Source organism: Hemicordylus capensis, chromosome 1 (assembly GCF_027244095.1).
Source record: "Hemicordylus capensis ecotype Gifberg chromosome 1, rHemCap1.1.pri, whole genome shotgun sequence".
Lineage (NCBI taxonomy): Eukaryota > Metazoa > Chordata > Lepidosauria > Squamata > Cordylidae > Hemicordylus > Hemicordylus capensis.
In genome coordinates this window covers 362,058,726-362,078,690 of record NC_069657.1, presented here as the reverse complement: position 1 = coordinate 362,078,690, position 19,965 = coordinate 362,058,726, and the positions used below count along the sequence as shown (strand labels likewise).

At 40.9% G+C, this 19,965-nt stretch overlaps 1 protein-coding gene across 2 annotated transcripts in view; it reads right to left on the bottom strand.

The window, feature by feature from the left end:
* CCDC170 (coiled-coil domain containing 170) overlaps nt 1-19,965 on the bottom strand; it is a 91,816-nt gene that overhangs the window by 22,062 nt on the left and 49,789 nt on the right. For both annotated transcript variants that reach the window (XM_053292660.1, XM_053292650.1), the window contains exon 8: nt 12,196-12,513. In XM_053292660.1, coding sequence (XP_053148635.1) covers nt 12,196-12,513 — 318 coding nt within the window. The remainder of the gene's footprint in view (nt 1-12,195; nt 12,514-19,965) is intronic.

Genomic DNA, 19,965 nt, shown 5'->3' with positions numbered 1-19,965 from the left:
TAGAATGAAGATTATTACATTCCACTTGCCACACTCATGACATTATTTAAATTTAATTTTAATTTTTTTAGTAGTTTAGATAGACTCTGTCATTTGTTTTACTTCCACTCTCAGAATATCTAGAGCAGGGATTCTCAAACTTGGGTCCTCAGGTGTTATTGGACTTCAACTCCCATAATCCCCAGCCTCAGTGGCCTTTGGTTGGGGATTATGGGAGTTGAAGTCCAATAACACCTGAGGACCCAAGTTTGAGAATCACTGATCTAGAGCATCAAAATACTCTAATTGACTAGCATATGAAGTCCTCATGCTTGCAAGCTGGTCTGATTTTGCAAACACTTATGCATGCAACACTTTTCCCCAGTGACAGCTTCAGCATTTAAAGTTCACCACATTTCAGATATAAAGTGGATTATGTTACCCAAGATTGAGGCACACAGGGAAAAGGTGTCATGAAGATGCATTAACAGCAATAAGAAGCAGCAAACAAAAGAGCTACAGCTAAAATTGCCTCTGTTCTCAGCCTTCTTTTATTAGCGGGAAGATGGAAAATCAATGCTCTGCCAGACTGTGAAACATAGGTTTCATGCTGGTCCAGGAGCATAACTAGGCAGGGCAATGTGACATTTCCCCCAAGCACAAAGGACCTCCCCAAAAGACTATGAGGTTGTTCTCATGAGCAGCCAAGACCAGGCTTAAGCAACCAAGCCTTGGCTTGGCCCCCAGTGAGAACCATGGGGATCCGCACGAAACCCAGGCTCTTAGCTGAGGTTAAGGGCACAAACACACCCTTAACCTGGCTCCTGGGATCATGTGTCAGCACCTGTCCTGCAGGGGTTGTGTGCCTAGAGCGCCAGTCCACTGGGGGAATCTCCCAGTGCACTGTGCTCAGCGATGTGGGAGTGCTGGTTGTGTGGGAGTGTGGCTTGCATGCCACAGGGGCTCAGAGTGGTCATATGGGAGGTAGGTAGGTAGGTAGTCTTCCCCACCCACCCCACTGTGCATGTGGTCATGTGAATAGCCCCTATATATTTATAGTTATACATCAATTGTATACATATTAGCCAAAATGCCCGTCATTTCTGCCAGACATCTCTATGGGTCTACTCTGGCATAAGGGGCCTTGAGAGAAATCCACTCCCCTATCCTGACTCTGCCCTACTTCTCTTCCCTGCAGCTCTTTCATTATTCATAACAAAAACAATTTATAAGAGGGGTATGTGTTGAGGTGCTAATTAAGTCACTATAAACTGTACAGTAATTTCAGAGATGTTTGAATTTCTGGGATTGGGGGTATTTATTTAATTTGTAATTTGTAATTATTACTTCATAACTGGGACTGTATAATGTGATGGTGATACTGAGATCTTGTGACAGATATTGGTTTTATGTCTCATAGTTTTTGTTTTTGTTTTTTCCTGTTGTGGGCAGCTGTATTTTTAACTGAGGTTTGGAATGTTTGTGATGCAGTTTCTTAGAGGGCCATGAAAAGGAAAGGAGGTGGAGACCTGAAATACAGAACTATAGAAAAGGAAGCAGCCAACAGAGGCCTGGCCCTCCATTGAAAACAACTACACTTATTTTAAGGGTAATTAAAGCTTATTAAACTTCTAAGGTGGCAGTTTTTATAAGGCAAGGTGTGTATATCAGGTTCGATTTTCTTCAATGTACAGAAAGGTGAGGGGCAGTATGGGTTTTGGGCACATGAGCAACCAAACCATGACACATACTTAGAAATTATGTGTTTGGTATTTAGTTTTGAACAACTGGATGCATAGATAAAAAGCAAGATATCAACTGCCTAGGAGGCTTAGTAAGTGTAGCAGACCACATAGAATGACACACTGCCTGCTTCTTATTGTCTCTGTAAATGCTGCTTGACAAATAAGATAAATACAGTCATTAAATACTAGAGCTGTTTGAAGCTTTGGAGGCCTATTTGGCTTCAGTCTGCATCAGCCTGAATTAAATCACTGTATAGTTGGGGCCAAAGCAAACCAAACACTTTGACTTGCTGAAGTTTTGGAAGGAGACAGACCCCTTTCTTGCATCTTCTCTCTTGATGGCTACAGAGCAGGTAGCATCTTCCATGGCTTGAACTTTATTTATTATTTATTTATTCAATTGATAAACTGCCCCCCCCCCAAAATGGCTCAGGGCAGTTTACAAGCTTTAAAATAGCTTTCCCCACGCCCCTTTAATTCACCTGGAGTCCTGGAAATGGATCGGGTGCTCCTGGAGATTGCAGAAGCAATTTCTTTTCTGAGGCTGCCGCAATGGCCACAGCCTGAGGAAAGACTACAATTCACAAGAGCACTCATGCCATTCCCGAACTCCAGGAGAATTAAAGACAAAAAAGGGCATTTTAAAATTCAAGCCACAGAAGATGCTGCCTGCTGTGACACTGCCAGGAATAAGATACAGGAAAGAAGCTTGTCTCCTGCCCCCTGATTGGTCCAGTAGTACTTTTAGGGATAGAAGTGGGAGGGGCTGAAGGTTTGGCCTGAAGTGAAACAGAACACCACCTCCTGCCCACACCCAGCAGGTCTAAGTCAAAGTGGAGACTCCTCCACAGTGCTGAGACAATTCTTGAACTGGAGTGAGGCTGTTTTGCAGAGCCCTACTGAATACTGCTAAGTAGGGGAGGAATAGAGATATAAATTTCCTACAGACTATTGTTGATGGGGGTAGAGAGCAGAGAGCAAATAACTGGAAGTCTGCCCAAGGTATAGAAATGACTAGTAAAAGCAGGAAGCTTATTATTATTATTATAATCCATTGCAAAAAGATGCATCCATCTAATTTCCAAAGCTTCTGTGGGTGTACCACAGTGTGGTGTTGGAGCACAGCCAGGTGTATTAGATGCAACGATTTAATAGCAAACACTTAAATTCTGGTTTTAAAAAATGTATCTGTACCATATTTTTCATGTTTGTTCTGATTTTACACTGTTTTGGAATCAATAGGACAGAAGATGCTGTATGAAGTATAAGTGTATCTAAACTAAAACCAAAGGTGGCACTTCTTTTGAAATAATAAGTGTCAAGTATGCTCAAGCCCTTTCTGACATTGTTAACTCAGTTCCTGACCTTCAAGCAAGAACTCTCCAGAGGCTGCAAAGTGCACACTTCCTTATTAATGGACACCATTCTGGGACAGTGTAAACAGGACAGAACATTCACCTTTTCATGCCAGCTCTATGCTGTATATTTGCCAAATACTAACTTTTCTTCAGCAAAGGATTTTGACGCTTTCACATCTTTAGTTTCACTAAGAGCTGCTATTTCTCTATGGCCATACATGATCTGTTTTCTGCAGCGGTTCTCAAATGCCAAACCCCATTTGTGATATGTCCTGTCTTCAAGTAGGTAATAAGGCGGTAGGTAATACTAGCGGAGAAATACATGAGGAGTTCAGATTCAGACTGACAGTTCTGCTCCCACTCCTTGTTTCACTCATGTATCTAGGTCAGAAAAGGAACACCCTTTTATTCAGGTACTAATAATCAATAAATGTGGTTGAGAGGGTAAGGCGTCTAGCAGTCTCTTGACTGACAGCTCCAACCTAGAGCTATTTTTCTATGCCTGCTTCCCTTTAATACACCACTCATTCAGCATCTTCTTTAATGTCAATTAAAATAATTTCATTGTCACACCCTGGAGGTTATACAGACAGGGATCCCCCCCCCCGCCCCCCAAACCAATCCTGATTGGAGTGTGCCAGTCCACATATTCGCTGGATTTAATCCGACCTCCGTATGGGCTATCAGGGACCAGGACAGACAGGATTTTGATTCTCCCCGAATGGAGGCTGCAAATTTTGGCTTCGCCCAAGTTATGCCCAGGGTAAAAAAAAATCCTCTATTTCCAGCAGCTTTTGAAAAAAACTCCAGGGTGGAAAGTGTTGATGGAGGTGCTGATGGCTATGTGAATGGTCCATCTAATCCTTCAAATTAAAATGCCTTGAATCTGCAGGCTGTGAAGCAGATTCGCTGCTCAGATACCCCGAGGAATAGAGCCATGTGTGAAAAACCTCCTGGGGTTTGCCACAACCTGCCAGCATCTATTGAAGACCCATATTTCCCCCTCTCATTTAAAGCTATAGCACACATTGGTCTTGCCACGGAGATGCCACCAAAAAGTAATGAATTTACAAGCACTTCATGGAGAGCAGCTTTTCATGAGTTATCCCTATCCCTACCAACAGCCAAAGACATGAAGTAAGAATGGCATTCTCATGGTAATAGGACCATGTGCTTTAGCTCTGAGCTGTGATTGCCTGTCCTTTCTAAGAACTTTCTGCTGGCTTTGTGGATCTAGAGTTACATTTGGTTAGAGATTGGTTTCAGTATCACCAGCTAAATGAAATGTATAAGAAGGATCTTAAAGTTGGATTTGAAGATCAGATGTCGAGATTTGAGAAGGAGCTATGTGAAAATGATGAAAAGTTAGTTTCTAAAATGTACAAGCTTTTGCTTTTGGAGGAGACAAGAGATGAAGTAGTTAAAACGACTATGGTAAAGTGGGCTCAAGATGTGGGGTGCAATATAGAAATGGCAGCCTGGGAAAAATTATGGAAAACTGATTTAAAATTTACAGCATGTTATGCTTTAAAAGAAAATTATTACAAAATGATGTATAGATGGTATTTGACACCAAAAAAATTGGCATTAATGTATAAAAATGTTTCAAACAAATTTTGGAAATGTGGACTATCTGAAGGTACCTTTTTCCATATGTGGTGGACTTGTAGGAAAGCTAAGGCCTATTGGGATATGATATATAATGAGTTAAAGAAAATATTTAAAATGACATTTCCTAAGAAGCCAGAATCCTTCCTGCTGGGAATAACACAAGGAGTATTTTCTGCAACTGATTTAACATTTTTTATGTATGCTTCTACGGCTGCCAGGATAATAGATGCACAGAAATGGAAGAGCAATGATCTCCCTTCAAAAGAAGATTGGCTGATAAAAATTTTGGAATATGTGGAGATGGCAAAACTTACAGTATTGATAAGAGATCAAAATCTAGAATGCTTTAAAGAAGATTGAAAACCATTCTTGTTGTATCTAAAGAACTATTTTCCTACTATGGATTTAACAGCAGGTTTTGAAATTTAGTAATAATAGCAGGTTGGGTAGATTAAAATTGTGTTTGTAAGGTTTAAATTTATGTTTTGAATTATTATTATAGCAAAGGTAAATTTTATAGTTGATGATTCACGAAGAGGTGTGAGCGGGAAGTCAGTATTTGTTGTGAATGTTAATAAGAATATTGTCAAAATTAATAAAAATTTAATTTGCAAAAAAAAAAAAAAAAAAAGAGTTTCCTCACTGGCCCCCCTGGGGTTGTTTGTTTTCCCAAACTGGTTTAGGAAGTGAGAAGGTATAGAAGGGTGGAAGGAGTGGCTGACATGATGTGCAGCAACTCGGCAACACTGCAAACCACATCAGGGCTGCTGCAGGCACATAAGGCAGCCCCAGCTCTGTTAAGGTTGAGTGGCTGCAGTGAATGGGAGCAACTGTGGCAGCACTGCTTGTGCAGCCACTCATCCTCAACTGCATCAGGGCTGCTTTATGTGTCTGCAGCAGTCCTGGTGTGGTTTGCAGCCTTGCCGAGACGCAGTGTGCACCATCTCAGCCAAGAATTCCTCTATCCTGTTCCTTTTTCAAGAAAGACATATGGCTCCTGAATTTAGACACAACTAAATCAATTAAAAATACATCTCAGTTGAAACCAACAGTATATTTGTTGTATTCGTATCTGCATTTTCAAAGTGTTTTATAAACTTTTAGAGTTCACCCTCACAACAACTCTATGAGTTAAATCATCATTATTCCCATTTAACAGATATGAATCTGGAGCTAAGAAAGAGTCAGCTATGTAAAGCCATGCAACTGAGTCCATGATAAATGGAAAACCTGAATGCAAATCTGATTGATTCACGCCCAAATTCACACTGAGCTCCATTCTATAACAGGTTTAGGAAGGATATAAAGATGCTCCAGAACTCTTCATATAATTAAGATACTTGGATATTTTTGGTGACCAAAACTGCATATCTTAAGAAGGATATGTAGAACTGGAAAAGGTGCAGAAGAGGGCAACCAAGATGATCAGGGGACTGGAGCGCCTTCCTTATGGGGCTAGGCTACAATATCTGCAGCACTTTAGTTTGGAAAAGAGGTGACTGTGGGGAGACATGATAGAGGTGTATAAAATTATGCATGGAGTGGAGAGGGTAGACAGAGAGAAATTTTTCTCCCTCTCTCACAACACGAGAACCAGGGGTCATCCCATGAAACTGAAAGTTGGGAAACTTAGGACTGACAAGAAGTACTTTTTCACACTGTGCATAATTAATCTATGGAATTCTTTGCCATTGGATGTGGTGATAGCACTATGGGCCACCTCCAACTTCAGAGGCACAATACCTCTCAATACCAGTTGCAGGGGAGCAATAGCAGGAGAGAGGGCATGCCCACACCTTTGCCTGTGGGCTCCCCAGAGGCATCTGGTGGGCCACTGTGTGAAACAGGATGCTGGACTAGATAGGCCTAGAGCCTGATCCAGCAGGGTTGTTCTTATGGAACAGGAAACCACATTCAATTGTGTCCCTTTACTGACTATGAAGGCAATGATTCACAAACCTAAGTCATTCCACAGTCAACTATGGGAAAGTCCTGGCTGCATGCACAAGACTTGCGTATCTTTGCATTCCTGTGAATGGGTCATGATTGAATATACATTTGTAAGCTATATCAGGACAGCACACTTGCAATTACCAAGCCAAAAGCAAACTAACAGCCATTTCCTAAAACTTGCCAAGAGCTGAACAATCCTTCTGTATTCCAGCAAGCAGGCTCGTACTACACCAGGGCTGCACAACAACAGCTGCTACTGGACTATCCTTTACTATTGGCCACTGTGATTGTGGATGATGGGAGCCGTAGTCCAACTACTGCTGGAGGGTCCAAGTTGTGCAGCCCTGTAGTACTAAACCATTCAGTTCAGCAGACACCCTACTCAGAGCAAGCAGACTACAATCCTGATACATTAACTTTAAAGCCTGCTGGATCAGCTTTTCAGATGTGCAACACTGAAGCAACAGATCCACTAAAAAAAAACAACCCCTGCTTGCGGTATGGTGCAGAAACACTGCTAGTAGCCCCATCTGCCTTGCACACACCAACCCTTGAGCTTACTGCATTATACGAGGGCTTTACTCAGCAAATGGCTATAGCATCTCAGTGCAGGTTGAGTCAGCTCTTAGCACCAGATTAAGGAGACCAGTGTTTGTTCATTGCTGTGCTGAAAGCCTAGCACCTGTTTTTGTGCTCTGCTGGCACTGAGCCACTATATTCATTCATTAATTTATTATTTATTTATTACATTTTGTATCCCGCTCTTCCTCCAAGGAGCCCAGAGCAGTGTACTACATACTTAGGTTTCTCCTCACAACAACCCTGTGAAGTAGGTTAGGCTGAGAGAGAAGTGACTGGCCCAGAGTCACCCAGCAAGTATCATGGCTGAATGGGGATTTGAACTCAGGTCTCCCTGGTCCTAGTCCAGCACTCTAACCACTATACCACACTGGCTCCACCTACACCAACTACACCAAGCTTCTTGGATAATGTAAGCAGGGCATTCACTTTTTTATGCCAGTCCTATGAGGCATATTTTTCAAAGGCTAACTTTTGTTCAGCAAATAAATTTGGTTTTATTCTATCCTTAGTTTTATTGCAAGCTAACACAGAGCACCACAGCATAGGTGGTAAGAAAGATTTGTGGATTTGTTCTGCTGTGCTTACAGTGATACCAAGCCTCCTCTCCACACAGCTAAATTGTTCAAGTTTGGAAACTTCCTTTTGCTTTTTTTTTTTTTTAAATAAGAAATATATTCAGCAAAGGGTTTACATCACTACTGAATCCTGGGATAATCTGAAAATACTTCAGATAGCTCATAAGGTAGAGATCCAGATGATTTTAAAAGTACCCATCTCTTTTTAAAGTACCCATTCAGCCTCTGCTGAATAATCGGGGGCAACAAATGTTCAGGTCAGAAAATCCTAGTTGTTGGTGTGTGTATGTATATGAGGGTGCACATGCGTGTGCCTCTTTCTCTATCTGACAACAAAAATCTTTATTTATTTATTTATTAATATTATTATTACCCCCCTTTACAAAGACTATAATATAAGCAACAAAATGCAGTTTTCAACAAAACTAAATACCAGCAAAACTGAGTAGAGCCTGACCCTGCTTTCACCTCCACCAAGTGCATGCTAACAAGTGGCTGGAGGCTACAACTTCCTGGAAATACAAATCAGGATAATTGGTTTTTCACTGCTAGTGCTACCTACCCAAAGGGATGGTTGGGATAAGAACATAGCCCCAGCCTGAGAATATGGCAAACTAATAGCTAAGAACAAAAAGAGGCCTAGTGAACCAAAACACTATGTATTGGAACAACAAAATTGTTAACCTGTTGTTCATTCAGAATACCCACATGCAATTTGTAAAAGCTTTAATAAACTCTAAATTAGATATTTGTTCCCAATATCTCCTCAGTAGGAGGCCAGACCAATAACCCACTTCAATTAAGCACCTTAATAATACAAAAACATCTGATGTAGACATGAATCTTTGATGTAATATTTTGACTTTATTAAAGCATTTGCATAATTGCATATAGGTATTCAGTATGGGCTTTGAATTATAGGTAAACTAACAGTGAAAAACAGCTAGTGGCAAAGCAACGCCTAGACTTTTGGCAAGATTTGAACCACAATGACAAAAGGCACCAAAAGTGAAAGATTCACTAAACAGTGAGGCTCAGCATCAAAAATGAGGCATAAGAAGGGGAGGTAGAAGTCATTGGGTGAAATTCAGCACTGCTATTAATTCTTGCTTGATTTACAATCTCCCTTGGAGATTTCCCACAGGGAGCAAAGAAAATAATACCATCCACACATGCAGTTATCTTCAGATACTGAATTCTAGTGCAGTGAAATTATAACACAATGATGGCAGCCCTGTACAATGCACAGAACCAGTTATGCTACTGAAAAAATCAGTATTAAAGATCACCTGATGGATTTTTAAAGTTACTTCTAATTCCCCCCCCCCCACACACACACTTAAAACTTACTTACTTACTTATTTAACATATTTACATACCACCCCAAAACTGCGTCTCTGAATCTTATGCCTTTTTTCCTCTCTGAAATTTTGATCAACAATTATGGGACTAATTTTGGCTATCAGTATAATTCAAGAGACCAAAGAAGAAGTAAAAATAAAATATCAGTTGGTAGTGGAAAGTGCCAGAAATCAGCAGGAGTAACAGCAGGAGAGAGGGCATGCCCTCGGCTCCTGCCTGTGGGCTTCCAGTGGCATCTGGTGGGCCACTGTGTGAAACAGGATGCTGGACTAGATGGGCCTTGATCCAACAGGGCTGTTCTTATGTTCTTAAACCTGAAATCTGGCCTGGTTTGTTGTGAATCGAGAAGCTCTTTACTTTGGCAAAACTGTAATCATCTAATACTGCAGATCATGTAGCACAAACCTTGATCATGAGCATGTATAAACTAAATGGACAGTTCCAAAAACCAATATTTTATGTAACATGGATAACAAACCCCCTCAGTCCTACATATTGCATACTAACATTTTCATGTACCAGAAAAGCCACAGAACAAACATGACTTTATTCATACACTGCCTAGCACCAGGTGCCTTTTCTCTACCATCCCACAGCACTATTTCGGGAGGAATCTTCCCTTCATGTGCCATGACCCCAGATCTGCACATGCGCGTGCACCCCCCACCCCCCATTTAATTAATGTATTTATTTTTGCAATTCCTGACTGTTCTTTGAGAAGCAGTTAATTTGTTTCAGTCCCAGATTTTATCTGGATCTTGTTGGTTTTGTTAATGATGTCCAATATTTTGTATACCTACTTCTGGCTACAGCTAGTAAATATAAAAGTGAACTGTGGATATCTATGAGTACATGTAGCCTATGTTCCATTTGTTCAAGCCTCCTTCTCTGAAAAGAGGAAGTCCTCTCTACTGTTTGGGAAGTGGGCTTTATGCCATTATGTAGCCAGACTGATTACATTGTCACCCAGACTGTCTGTTCCTCCTACATTCCCCTTACAGGGCCTGGGAAAGAAAGAGGAAAAAGTGTCTCCACTTAAAATGAAGGCCAAACCAACAGTGGTTGACATATTGTGCAAGGGTATGTCAATCCAATACGCTGTGTAAATGCAAGTTGCACAGTTGATGTCACACAAAAGTAAGTCTATTTCCAATGGGCATACTCTTGTGTAATATCATTTTTGCAACTTGCATGCAGGCAATGTTACAGGGTTGACATATCATTGTGCAGTATGTCAGTCAGTTAATCCCATCAGTGGCCCTGGCGTGCTTGCCTTTTCTCATAAAATTAAACCGTACTTGTTGGAGGCCCCAATTCAGATCAGGACTGCGGGGAGGGGGAGGAATAGAAGCTTCGATTGGACCCCCACTGGAGCAATGGAAGCTGTCATTCCATGTCAAATAGCATCCATGGGGGGTGGGCGGGGCTGATCCAGATTAAATGCCTTTACCAAACCTTCGCCAAGTACGGTCCAGGCTGGGGCCCCTAAGCATGAGGTTTATGAAGTTATGCTTAGTTTTGACCATGAGTGTTTACTCTTCCAGAACACTCACATGAAGCTAACTTTGGTGATAATCCAAAACTAACAGAGAATATATACCAACTTGTCTCCTAACAGAGGCTCGGTGAAACAGATTTCTTCAGTGCTCCAGCTTTTAGACAGCCTTTGTATTGTCTTTTCTGAACAATTAAAGATGTTGGCTTTTTAATATTTAAAGCTCTAAACGGCTAGGGGCCAACACACTGAAGAGATTACCTCTTCATGTTTCATTATGATCTTCTAACAACCACCAAGAGCATTCTGTTAACAGTAGTAACCTTGTTCAGGCATTAAAAAAGTAGGGATGCTATGCTTGCGTACAGCAACCTGCAAGTATACTCTACAGCCCCACCCCCATAGAGACTGTCCCCACTGCCATGGGCCACGGTTACAGCATTTGTCTGCAGAGACAAATGCTATACTTCTGGACAGATTCTGCCTGTGATGCAGAATGCAGGGGGCAGTTTCAGAGGGCACTTTTGGGGTGCTGTACACAAATACAGTGTCCCTGCTTTATATAAGGCTATTGTAATGTTGCATTGTAAAGCAGAGGACAAGTAAAGTGTGCCATCGAGTTGATGTCGACTCCTGGCGACCACAGAGCCCCATGGTTTTTCTTTGGTAGAATACAGGAGTGGTTTACCACTGCCTTCACCTGCTCAGTATGAGAAGTTGCCTTTCAGCATCTTCCTATATCGCTGCTGCCCAATATAGGTGTTTCCCATAGTCTGGGAAACATACCAGCGGTGATTCAAACCAGCAACCTCTGGCTTGCTATTCAAGTCATTTCGCTGCTGCGCCATTAGGTGGCTAGAGGACAAGTGGTGGAGATTAAACCAAGGCTTGACAAATTCCAGGCTCCAAGGAGCCATGGAGTGCCTAGACTAGAGGAAGAGTTAATAAACAAAGTATTTTATTTGTCCCAGGCAGCCCTGTTTTAGTTCAAAGTACGTAACTTGTAAAGGAGACAAAGATAAATGCATTCATTCTTTCCCTTTACTCCTACACTGTCTGTTACTAAATCTGGTAATTTTTTGAAATGTTCCTTTTCCGGTTCCTAGATTAAAAGAAAATTTGTCAAGGCCTGGACTGAACTGTAACCTAGGCAAGCAAGTGGGTTATGACCAGTAGAGGACTTCTACAGTGCTATTTTAAGTAGAAGAAAGGAAAGGCCTAAAGTTTAAACTCCTGCTGAGGAAAACAGGGCCAAATTCAAATGTTCAGGCAGCAGCCATGGTTACTGCCCAAAATGCCGCCTCTGTGACCACATGGCTAAGAAAACATCAAATTTGCTTCTTCCATGGGCCTCCAGGATTGTCTGGGCAGTACTCATGACTCCTACTTGCTCAGCTAGTGAAACAAAGATGCTGCAACACTTATACCAAAGAATGCTAGGACTGTTTTTTGCTACAGAAATATATGCAAGGGCAATGGAAAAGGAGGAGTAGAGAATAAAGCATGTTTAACCATCATAGTAGATATCCACATACTGTTCTTTTGTTTTCCTCTCCATGACACATTTCTTGGATTTTCTCCACAATGGCCTCTTTGGATGGGTTGACTATAATGGAATTGTTCTTGAGTAGAGTGATGATTTGTTCTTTAAATTCATTGTGCAAAACCTCTTGAGCCCTGGCCTCCTCTATACTGCTTTTCAGGCTGTCTTCTTTTTCACTGGAACATCTCCTCAGGTGACTCAGTTCTTGCTGAGAAACTTCCCAAGCTCTCTGGCTAGCAGTCAGCCTGTCTTGCAGGATTCTGATCTCCTTCTCAAGACTCTGCTTAGCTGCTGTAGTGCTATTTAAATCCTAAAATAAAACCATAACAATTTATTTATTTGCAACTTTTTTCTTCATACTTTTAGCAGAAACCTGGCCATAAGAAATAGACTGAACAGCAGAAACCTGGTCATGGGAAATAGAGTGAGAACTGACAGCTGGATTGGAAGGCCCGTGAGACAAACACCCACCACAAGGTCACATACATCAGCTCTGAATGAGGAGATGAGACAAAAGTGAATGAGGCAGAGCTGTTGGGGTAATTACTATATAGCAGAGTATTTCAGGAGATAACCAATTACAGCAGAGGTTAACAGGGTGTCAGGGGCAACAGCCTGTAAATGATAAACATGGAGCTTCATGTAAGGTTGAACTAATCTACTTTATTAAGAAATACATGGTGATAGGAAAGACCTATATCTAACATCTAGCTATGTGTTGGTCAGAGAGATCTATAGAAGCATGGTGCTCACAGAGAGAGCAAGAAGCATTCTGGGAAGAGGAAGAAGAAGAAGTCAGTCACTCCCAGGAAGTACCTGAGTACATTCTATCCTTGGGGGGGCGGGGGGGTCATAGACGCAGAAATAAACAGGAAAGAGAAGGAGACCCTATCTATCTCTATGCCCAATGCCCCTAGTGATCATTAGGGTTACTGGTACAAAAGGTCAATGCTATCTGGAGCGGGATCTCCAGCAAGAGCCACTCACCCCCAAAGCAGAAGTAAAATTGAGAACTGCTGGAAGAAATGGATTGTAAGCAGTTCTTATGGTTGGATATTCCCTCCAGTTCAACCTACAATGTATATTCTTGGGATATATGAAAGTCTTGATACCCCCTAAAGCTTTTGATCTTCTGTGGAATCTTATAAAAGTTACTGAGATTAATAGTATCTAAATAGCATGGTCTCTGCCCTCCATCAACCAAAGACATAAGATAAATTCCCCCAAAAACCTATTAATATTGGGTTCAAACTTAATATGAGTAAGCCAAAAAGAATCCAAACATAATATGTATTTTAAAATATCAGTTATAAATAGTAATTATATAAAATCAAATTGCACACATATAAAATCATCCAAACATCAGAAAAATTAAAATGTTTGGCTAATCCAAGACACATAACCTTAGTGGCTAAGCTGATAATGTTTGTTTATGTGAAGGGAAATTACAGTGTGCAATGCTTGAACAAAAGGAAAGCCTTTTGTAATTTATATGAATTCTTAATATAGGATGGACATCAAGTCATTTTCACTGAGGAAGTCCTGAATTTTTTCTGTATCTTAAAATAAACTTGGATTAAATATTGGAATGCTTGGTTTTCATATTAGTGTATCTTTAAATGTGACAATATTTTTTCTGAATTAATTTTTGCTACATTTAATAATTTTTAAACTAATATATTTTTAAAAGGGGGGGGGGAAATCACTCCCATATTCTAAGCATTTGGGTCTCATTCATACAATATGCTTTCAAAGCACACTGCCTCAGAAAAATAACTGGCATGGGAAAGACATTAGTAATATTTAATTAAACACTTGCGGGAGTTTGGCAATATTAAACAAAAATATTACACATCTTTGGGCATAAAACAAACCATGTTAACAAGGTAGAATCTAAAACCAACACCAGCTATTAATTCTTTACAGCCTAATGCACTCTGATTGACAGAATAAGAAGGAATTTTCTTCTTTGTAAATTGCAAGAATTAGTTGTCTAACTAGATAAGTACACATGACGGGGTTGTTGTTTTTATAGCATATATAGTCTCAAATGCCAAATGGAAGGTAGAATACCAATCTTGAAGAGTCAAATCTATTTCTGTAATTATTTCAATTCTGAATATAGGGTGTGTTTTTTAAGAAAGAAAGAAACGTCAAGAATATACTTGTCACCACTCAAATCTACTCAGATTTATTGGAGGAGAGAAATCACAGCCAAGAAAATCTGCCTTTCTACACTTTGGTATGCTTCCATAGAATTTAATTTCCCTGTCCCTTTCCTTGAAAAGCTCTTGGTTGGAAGGTGGGGGGATCTATTCCAGTGCCAAAAATTTTAATTACGGCTATTACATAAAATTAAGGAAACATTTTCAAATTGCAATATTATTTCAACAGATGCTCTATTTCGCTATCACAGGTGCAGCACTATGTAGGTTACCAGCCTCATAATAGCTGATGTTGATCTAATTTTATGTTATTAAGTTTTGAAAATGTAAATACAGTTAACAAGACACCCATTCTAAAACAGCAAATTGGCTGCAATAATTTAAAAAGCCCAACTTTATAGATGTTTGTTTTAGAGCCAACCACTTTTTATGAGTCATTTTCTGTTGACACCTGTGTTTCAAATATATATACAAACACAGTTTGCATAAAAAGAAAAAAGTTGCACTTCATTTCCAACATAGTTGATTGCACTGTGATATTTTTAATGATCTGAGAACTAAAGAGGAAAACTACATAAGTAGAAAGAAGAAGAATTGACTAAGGACCATATTTATGTTGAAAAACAAAATAATAAAATAAAAATACATAATAATAAATCATAATTTTCCTATAATGCAAGGCATATCCATGAAGGAAAAATGTCATCTCCAAAGCTGCCCTTGGTATTGGGGCAAGGTGAGCAAAATTAAATGAAAAATACAATGAGTATGCTGATTGGGATGCAACCTAATTTGCCTACCTAGAGGGATGCAACCTAATTTGCATACCTATTGGGATGCAACCTAATTTGCCAACCTAGAGAAAAATGGCATGATTAGAAGCAGCCAGCATGGATTTAATGAGATTTTAATGAGCAAATATTCCAGATTATGCTAGTTGCCTTCTTTGATATTGTACTATTGTCAGTTCTTGGCATCACATTTTCAAGAGTATATTACTGCGGAAACAATTCAAAGAGCAAGACAAATGCTAAGAAGGCTGGAGGAAGCATCATATGAGGAAAGGATGAAAAGGTCCTAGAGGGGGGGGAAACCAGGTTGCTTACCTGTAACCATTGATTGGGTAGTGATCCGTTGCAGTCATAAGAAAGGGTTCTGCGCTTGTGCGGGACCATTCAGGCAGAATTGACTAGCTCGAAGCGCTGAGCCCCACCAAGTACATGGTGCACTTGCTTAGTTTGGGCAGGCTAGCATTCTCTCCTCAGTTCCTGAAGGACCGACATTTGGATGCAATCATCATATGAAACCAGTCCATAGTTCAACATGGTAAGTAGCAGTGCATGTTTTATGAGTATACTTAATAATAACAATTTTGCATACTGCAGCAGGGCTGGCAGGAGGGTCTTATGACTGCAACGGATCACTACCAAATCAATGGTTACAAGTGAGCAACCTGTTTTTCTGGCTCGTGATCTGTTGCAGCCATAAGAATGGGTGATTAACAAGCTGTCAGTCTGGAGGCGGGTGTAGTATGCTTAAGGTAAGACCGTTTTCAGTACAACCCTCCCGAAGATGGCCTGAGCTCCAGAGCAAAGGTCCAAAGTGTAATGCTTGACAAAAGTATGCTCAGAGGACCAGGTAGCTGCAGAGCAGATGTCCCTGAGCTTGATGCCAGCCATATGGGCTGCAGAGGTAGCATAAGCCCTGGTTATGGGCCCATATAGTCTTTGGGGGCTCCACCTTTTGATGTTTATAGGCCGAGAAAATGAGTTCCACAATCCAATGGGACAGTCTCTGTCTGAAAATCTGGCAACCTTTCACCTTGCCCTCATAACTCACAAAAAGGCATTTTGTTTTCCTATAGGGCTTGGTTAACTGAAGGTAGAACAAATGTGCACGCCTCACATCCAGGGAATGCAAGGAATGCTCCAGAGCCGTCACTGAATTTTGAAATAAGGTAGGCAAAGCAATGTCACTGTTGATATGGAAGTCAGTAACTATTTTAGGCTTAAACTCAGGGTCTAGGTGAAGCACCACCCTATCCTGATAAAATTTAGTGTAGGGGCATCAATGCATTTATTTCGCTGACTCAACGAGCTGACCTCGTTGAGCCGTTTTCAGGGTTACAAGCTTAGGAAGAGCCGCAGGCATGGGTTCAAAGAGAGCAGACAAAACGAGGGACAGGCTCCATTATTCAGTGGGCTATAGAACAGGCGGGTAGAGGTTATTGAAACCCTTTAGGAATTTCTTAGAGTCTGGGTGCGAGAAAATGTCTTTCAGTCCCATCCGGGATAACAAGCAGAAAGAGCGGTCAGATGAACTTTGATAGAAACATCAGCCAACTTCTGCTGTTTCAGGGCTGTAAGGTACAGTAGGACTTCGCAAGAAGTGGCAGAGTATGGTTGAAACTCGTGCCTCTGTGCATACAGCCAAAATCGCTTCCATTTGCTGTTATAGTTGGCTCTAGTGGAGATATATATATATGCCGCCTAACATTTATGTCTCTGGGCGGTTTACAACAAAATAAAAACAGAAAAAGTAAAACATTAGTTAAAATAAAAAACAAAAAGTTTAAAACATTACAACAATTTAAAAATTTTAAAGTAATATTTTAAAACAGCATTAAAACCATTAAAACAATATTAATCAATCTTGAATATTTAACTGTGTGGTGAAAAGCATCGATTCGTTTCCTAACCAAAAGGTCTTCAGAAGAACTGTCTGTGGCATCACTTGCAAATGTTGTTAATCAACTCCTTCACACAAACTCACAAGCATCTCCATTAGAGGCCATGTTCCCTTCAAGCAAACAGGACACTGAAGAACTTCTAGGTAGTATCGTATTTTGCGTTCGTTAAGAAGGAGATCACTTAAGAGCCTATCTTCCAGGCAAACTGATTGAGAGTTTTGAGGTCAGCATGATGGAGCCTTCTGCCCTCCTGAGTTAGAAGATTTTCATGTTGAGGTAGATGCCTGTGATGAATCTTGGAAAGTCTGAGTGCCTGTTGAAACCATGGCTGTTGGTGCCACTACCACAGAGCAATCAATAGACAATTTGCAGCCTCCTGCAAGATCTTTGCCAAGACCCTGTTCAGCAGACGGTAAGGAGGAAAGATGTAGAGAAACTTTTGACCCCAGTGGAATTGGAAGGCATCGCCAGTTGTGGTGATGGAGATGGGGACCACAGGCCCTGTGCACATAGGTCTCCGCAATGAGCCCCCCAGCCTTGCATGGAGGCATCCATTGTAACTCAGATGGATGGTTGGGGTACTTGGAAGGGGACTCCCTTAAGAAGATTGTTCTCCTTCGTCCACCATCACAGTGAAAGTAGGATTGGGTCCGGGACAGTCAGCAACATTTGGGCATTGTCCACATTGGGCCTGAAAAGGGACAGAAACCAAAGTTGTAGTCATTGCAGACAAAGCTTGGTGAAGTGCACAGTGGAATTGTATGAGGCCATCAGACCCAACAGTCTCTGTATTTCATGAGCTTTCTGTTTGGGGTGCTCCATGAAGATTGATATTAGGTCTCTGATTCGCAAGAAGCGCTCCATGAGGAGAAACACTGTGTGTGTGCATTGAGAATGGCCCCAATGTAAGCTATGTATTTACTGGTTGGAGTTTGGATTTTGTCCAGTTGAGTCATACCTAGGTCCTCCAGGCGGCTTAGGACTGTAGAGACTTGAGAAGCTAACTCATGTACTACTCTTCCTGTCAGGGGCCAGTAATCGAGAAATGGAAAAAGGATCAGTCTCTGCGCCCAGAGATGCGCCACAATCATGGCCATGCATTTTGTGAATACACGAGGTGCCATCGCCAGTCTAAACGGAAGAACGTTGTATTGGAAAGCTTGGTGACCCACCATGAATCAGAGGTACTGTCTGTGATTTTGTTGGATTCCAATATGAAAATATTGGAATCCAGTGTTTGGATCCCGGAGATCCAACGTCAAGAACCACTCCTCCCCATGGAAGAGAGGAAGGATGCTCCACAATGTTATCATGAGAAACTTGTGTGTCCACATGACGATTCAGTTGCCTCTACCCATTCTGACCACGGGGGGTGGGGTCTCGATGTCGACAGAGGTTATGCCACCGAGAGCAGAGGATTCCTTGATGCCTAGGCAGCCTGTTCATTTGACATGCATGGCTACACAAATGGTTGACGTGCCTATGCCATGTCTTTAAAAAAACCAGCCTACCCAAACGACAGCGCTTACCACCACGTCTATGACCCAAACAGCCCCTAGGGACAGGGGCTTAGTCCCTTTGAGGCCTTGTACTGTCATTTTGACAGATGATTATGATTCTGACTCATCCTCTAGTGACACCTCTTCTTCTGACCATCCTGATGACCCCCCAATTAAGGTGGTGCTGGGTGATAACGTGTCTCCGAATTAAGAGATGCGTTCTTATCACAAACAAATTTCTTAGTATTCTTCATACTAAGCTCAAGAATGTTATTACAGTAGTGTCTAAATTACAGATTAACTTTCTTATGACATTTGACAAGTTCTGTTTTTACCAGGAAGAAAAATCCATTATGCAATTGCTTTGTAAACAAAAAGAATTATATCTCTTATCACCCTTTGAAACTGAAATTGAACATGATTCAGGGATGAAACAACAAAACTATTACATTACTGGCCTTATTACACATTCTTAAAAAATGCTTAATATTTATAATATCTAGAAGGCAGAAATAGCAGAGATACTCTAATTTCCAAGTCTCCTGTGTGCAGAAAAATACATACTTCTGCAGAGTATAGCTTGACATATATATGTAAACATTTTACAGCAAAAATCACATACACAAAATTCTTGGAAGACATAATGCATTATCTCCATCCATCCCAGCCGTCTAATCCTAGCCCATGTAATGCTGCAGATTAAGTTTCTTGCCATTAATTTCAAACTTCAGCTAACTTCATTGGAATGTGGGTGCTTTTTTTGGTAGCATTGTCTATTAATTATAACTCAGATAACAGTCTCTGCATAACAAGCAATATGTTCATTTTGTCTGGCATAAGTTTTCTGCTTATTATCCAGATTAATTATTTACAGTCAGATGCACACAGAACCACACAAGTACATAGCTCTGAGGCCCAGGCAGGCAGGCAGTGAACCAGAAAGAGCAAAATACTATGGATCACTTCAGACATAACACCAAATCATGAATGGTGCTACATGAATAGGTTCTGGTGCTTGCATGGCTTCTCTGCTTTTCCGTGTGTGTTCTGATTTCCTCTCTCCCTTTGGATTTAGTTGGAAATCATAGTTTTCCATTACAGTATATCCAAACTGGGCAAACTACAGTTTGCACAAACCATAGCTTGGCCACAAATCAAGGTTGAAAACCCAGTTCAAACTTTGGCTTGGAATCCTGGCTAGTGGATAAACTATGGTTTGCACAAACCAATGGTTGCCTGGTTTGGAGGGAATGGCAAACTATGCTTTGCCATTCAGTTGAAAGGGATAATCACAGTGTTTGAGGGATGGAGGACTGATCAGACACAGAGCTTCTTCATCTAGCACCAAACAATAGTTGGCTTTATATCTGAACTAACCCATGAAATACTTCTTTTAGCTATTTAGCAGT